Source organism: Laccaria bicolor, genomic scaffold (assembly GCF_000143565.1).
Source record: "Laccaria bicolor S238N-H82 LACBIscaffold_40 genomic scaffold, whole genome shotgun sequence".
Classification (NCBI taxonomy): Eukaryota; Fungi; Basidiomycota; class Agaricomycetes; order Agaricales; family Hydnangiaceae; genus Laccaria; species Laccaria bicolor.
The window spans coordinates 357,579-362,159 of NW_001889911.1; the positions used below are offsets into that span (position 1 = coordinate 357,579).

General features: G+C 47.2%; 2 protein-coding genes across 2 annotated transcripts in view; both read left to right on the forward strand.

The window, feature by feature from the left end:
- Positions 1 to 1,509: 1,509 nt before the first annotated feature.
- On the forward strand, positions 1,510 to 3,750 carry LACBIDRAFT_309515 (uncharacterized protein; the record flags this gene model as incomplete). The annotated part of the gene is made up of 8 exons (XM_001886804.1): positions 1,510 to 1,695; positions 1,754 to 1,924; positions 1,986 to 2,312; positions 2,371 to 2,740; positions 2,800 to 2,847; positions 2,901 to 2,965; positions 3,027 to 3,222; positions 3,281 to 3,750. The coding sequence occupies 8 exons, from the start codon at positions 1,510 to 1,512 to the stop codon at positions 3,748 to 3,750; spliced, it is 1,833 nt and encodes a 610-aa protein (XP_001886839.1).
- A 653-nt stretch (positions 3,751 to 4,403) lies between these two features.
- The window catches only part of LACBIDRAFT_332365 (uncharacterized protein), a gene marked incomplete at both ends in the record, with an annotated part of 1,496 nt that continues 1,318 nt past the window's right edge, over positions 4,404 to 4,581 (forward strand). The window contains one exon of the mRNA XM_001886805.1: positions 4,404 to 4,547. Within this exon, the coding sequence (XP_001886840.1) occupies positions 4,404 to 4,547 (144 nt within the window). The remainder of the gene's footprint in view (positions 4,548 to 4,581) is intronic.

Below are 4,581 nucleotides of genomic sequence, written 5' to 3' on the forward strand. Positions count from 1 at the left end.
TAGTCTTAAAGACTCCTCAAGCACGCTCACTTGGATTCCTCGGTAATAGTAGAGAGCTCTCTTACTAATTGACGAGACAACCTTACAAAAGCTTTGTGATCCCCACTTAACACACTGGTTCCGGGCACACGTTACTTATGTCTGCGAAGAAAAGTCCTTAAATTGATTACAAACTTATCCACTACCTCAGATGCTACTGGGAGTGCGACAGCTGGTCAACGCGGGGGATAATTCCTTGCGTTTCAGCCTGCGCGCGTCCTCTTTTTATACTATTCTATGTCTTCTATTTATATTTATATGTCCGTGCTTTGTCCGAGAGGTCGGACGAATTAATACTGAATTTTTAGTAAAGGTTTGAAGTGGCTCGATTGTGCGTGGCACAACTGAGCTGACTTCTTTTAAGTTTTCGTAGTGTTTTCTCTATTGTGGCGACGCGACGCATCAGTATTGATGCGTACACGGGAATCGCCGTAAACGGTTTTCACGATCGGTTCAGCCGAGACGAACGGTCCGCTTAGTGATTTTCTCTCTATTATTAGATACTATGCCCGGGCCTCGGACCGCACGGCAAATCGTTCATAGTTTTTCTCTTTTGGCAGGCTTCGGAATATTTCACGAAGCTTAGTTTTCTTGGGTCAATGATGCCATGATTTGTGATGTGTTGATGCGCGTGATGCGCGTGATGCGCGTGATGCGTCTCTCCACATGACTTCTTGGATCATGCTTCGTAGCACGTGACCGAATGACTTCTCGCGTCGGGTACGCGTCGAGTTTCTACGCTCGCGCGTTTATCTTTTTAGAATTAATATCTTTTAATCCATAATAAAGTGAGACCCTGGTTTGGTGTAAACTCCAACACCCTGTGCGGGGGTGTTTTTACTCTAGAACACTCGGTAGCGTACTATTTCATGGTAGTGTAGCCTTTTATTAGACTTCGAGTGTATTGAGGTGATTCGGTCACGAACCGACCGCAATTCCTACTGTCTAAGGCGTGCACATTTCTCGGATGTAAACTTTAATCGACTAGACCGGGTTGCGTCTAACGATCCTTATGATCAATGTGACTGTATTTCTACTATAGGAGGTTTTATAGGAGAAATCGCTAAAATTCGCATTTTTACGGGTGTATTGTTACACTCCGTATCATCTCCCCCTCACTATAATACTGACCGTCCTCGGTCATCACTAGATCCCCGTATGAGGACGTTCCCCTCGTGTTTTTCTGGATTTTATATTGATATGTCTTCAAAAGATCACCGTCTGTCAAGCGTGTCTTTTATCTTTCGGCGTCAATTACTATTACTAGTGCAGGCGCGTTATTCTTCGAAGACATGACATCATATTCCTATTGTTGCCTAGGTACGCCTTAGTTGATTAACGTTTTTGACGTCCATTAAGATTTTCAGGGTCGACGGAACCGAGGGATTCTCAGCAATCTTCTCCCGTAGACTATTCTTCGGAAAGTGCCTCGCTATTCCGTATGTTCCGCCTGACGTTCCTATAAACTTCATGCTTTATGGGAGCGATTGTCACAATTTCTTTCTAACTTTCCCCACCATGCCTACCGCATTCCTTGGTTGTCGCGCCGCCGTTCAAGCGTTCGAAGTCGGCATTGACCTCTTCTCGCGTTCCCGCCTCAACGCTATGTCTGAGGCCGAGATTATGGCTATGCTATACCGCCTGCATAGTTATATGGTGAGTCTCTGTTCTTTTCTTTTATTCTCTGCTGATTTTAGACTTTTTATTGCCTTAGTTAGCATTGTTTTTAGACATCCTCGCTCGTCCTGGTGGTCCTACGCCACACGAGTCTCGTTTACTGGCGTCCGTTTACAATGCCGCCCAACGCGTTGAAGAACGCAACCAAAGTACTGCCTGGGAGGAATGGCTGCAAGAACCATTGGATGGTCATGCGCTTTATAGCCCTGTAAGTAACTTTCTTCCGTTCTTTCTTTTTATTTTTCTTCTAATGATTTTTATCTTTCTAGGGCGAATGCCTAGACTCCAGCTTTACCACGGGGTACATAGGAGAGGAGGACGCGCCGAGCGACCGCGGGTCTTCGTCACCTCCGGGGATCATTACTCCCCGAGGTCGAGCTCGTGTCGTTCAGTCCCCTTCTCCTACGGGATCCGATCTGTTGTTTCTACCGAGCCCTGGCCCAGAGTCCCTGCCAGTTTCCTCGCCTGACTCGACGCCGCCTGTCCCTGTTCGAAGGTCGAAGTGTACTCGTGCCATGGTCATGGACGAAGATTCGGATGTGGTCGAGATCATCGATCCTCCGTCTTCAACGCCCTTGAAGCTGGCTATTGGCCCTGTAAGTTTCTTCATTTTCCTCTGCTTAGACATTTTTACTAACTTTTTTGGTTTCTTAGCCAGGTAAACGACGCAAGATTATTGAGAAACCCTCGTCTGATGACGAGGCCATCCAACATCCCAACCGTTCACGTTCAAGCTCGTCGGACTCTGTACCTCTCGCTAGGCCTTTGCGTGCAGACAAGGGCAAGGCTCGCGCCAAGACGCCTCCGCCTGTTGCAGGTTCATCTCGAGTTGACAAGGGAAAGGCTCGCGCCAAGACGCCTCCGCCTGTTGCAGGTTCATCTCGAGTTGACAAGGGAAAGGCTCGGGCGAGGACTCCTCCTACTACTCGTAGTTCCGCCAAGCGTACTGCCTTTAAGCCACCGGTGGTCAAGCAGAAGGAAACTTCTGTTCAACCCAAGCGTCGCGGTCGCCCTCGTAAGAAGTGTAAGCTTTTTTCTCTTTCTCAATTTGCTTTTTAACTTTATAATTCGGGTTTTTTCCAGCTCCCGTTATTTTCCAAGAGCCCATCGTGTTCGACAAGAAGCGATTTAGTAAGTCGTTCTTCTTACTAGTATTTTGGTTACCCTGCTGACTTTCTTTTTAGAACGTGCCACCGCTAGATTTGGGCTTAAAGAGCTCCCCGCGGTTCTTAAGGGTACACAAATCCATGTATGTCTCCTCCTCTCANTTTTGTCTGAGTTTTCATAGGTACTGATACCTGGTTTATTAGATTGCCGAACCTTGCCTTCAGTGCTCCGCGCGCCAGGATTCCGTTGTCAAGAACTGCACCTTTCGTGGGTGGGGAACTCCCTGCGGTCCTGGCGGCGCGGCGCATGTTTCTTCGTGCGAGTACTATCTGAATGATGAACGCCGAGGGGCCGTCAGGGATGTCATCCGTAACCGGTTGGCTATTCATGCGCCTTCAGGTATGATTTTTATTTTTATTTTATAGTCTTTTTAATGACTTTTCACTTATTTTTCTAGCTATATCTGCGCTGATGGAGTCCATTGAAGAAGACACGCTTCATATGCGCACCCTATCCGCAGTCCTTGAGGCCATTCGCCATCGTCGCGACGCCAATCTTCGAGAGTTCGCAAACGCCATCGCGGACCTGTGTCTCACCGCCGAGCCTGGAACTCTTCTAGGCACTGTTTTCGAGACTCGCGAGGAGTTCGGCTCGTGGTACAGCTTCGTTCAAGACTTTGTAGATACTCAGGGGGTCCCAGTGCCTGCGGGTTCAACGACGGCCGATTTGGAGAGACTCGTCTCACTTTTTCAGCGAGACGATTCTCCTCCCATTGCTGGGCCTTCATCTCTGACACCTCGTCAACGCCGCGTCCGCTCGCTGTCCCTTATTCCTTCTATCGCCGTTGCTTCGCCTGGTCTTCCACCTTCCGCCCATTCTCAGGAGGAGGAGGAGGAGGTTATCGACGAGCTTGTTGACGAGGAGTAGGTGCGCTTGTTTTTACGGACTCTTTTACTTGGCATGCATTCGGACATCTTAGTTTTTTTTTTGGACTTTCTATATCAACCTTTTTGTGTCATTATCTTTTGTAGTTAGATTCTGCTGTCCTTATAGTAGAATCTTGACTTTGTCTTTCTTGAACTTTGAGATTTATTCCTAAGTGAGAGCCTTTTTGCATGCTTTCTAGAGTGTGAACTTGTGAATTTTCGACTTTATTTCGCCTTTTTCTATCAAATTCATTCTGCCTTAGGGTTTTATTGTCTCTAGTTCGCGTTTTTATGACTCTTTTCCCCTTGGTGGTTTTAGTGAATCATGAAATCGAATTTTTTATCTATCAAGGTAGCCTTGATCCCTCCCCCTCACTAAATATTGACTGTCCTCAGTCAAAACGACTAAGTTCATAGGTCACGTGGCGCGGGAAATCCAAGGCTCGGAAAGTTTATTCTATTTTTAGACGTGATCGCGCTGGAACGCGCAACTCCCAAATTTTTCACGCTTCAATTAAATTGCAACGCGGAATTTCGGAACGCGCACGCCTTGGTCTCAGACACACATATAAAAGCAGGCAGTGGCGAAAAATTTTCGGACAGAACAGTTTTTTGCTTTTCTACCACGCACTCTCATTTTACCACTCGCTCATTATGTCTATCCCACACAACGCTCTTCCCGCCGCTGTCAAGCTTCGCGAGTCCGCTCTCACTGCCTTCAAAACTTATCAGGACATGAAAGAGGGACTGAACAGCGCTGCCGCTCCCACCATTCTTGGCGTAGCCGCTAATTACTGTGTAAGTCGCGAATTTTTCTGTTATAAACTTCGTA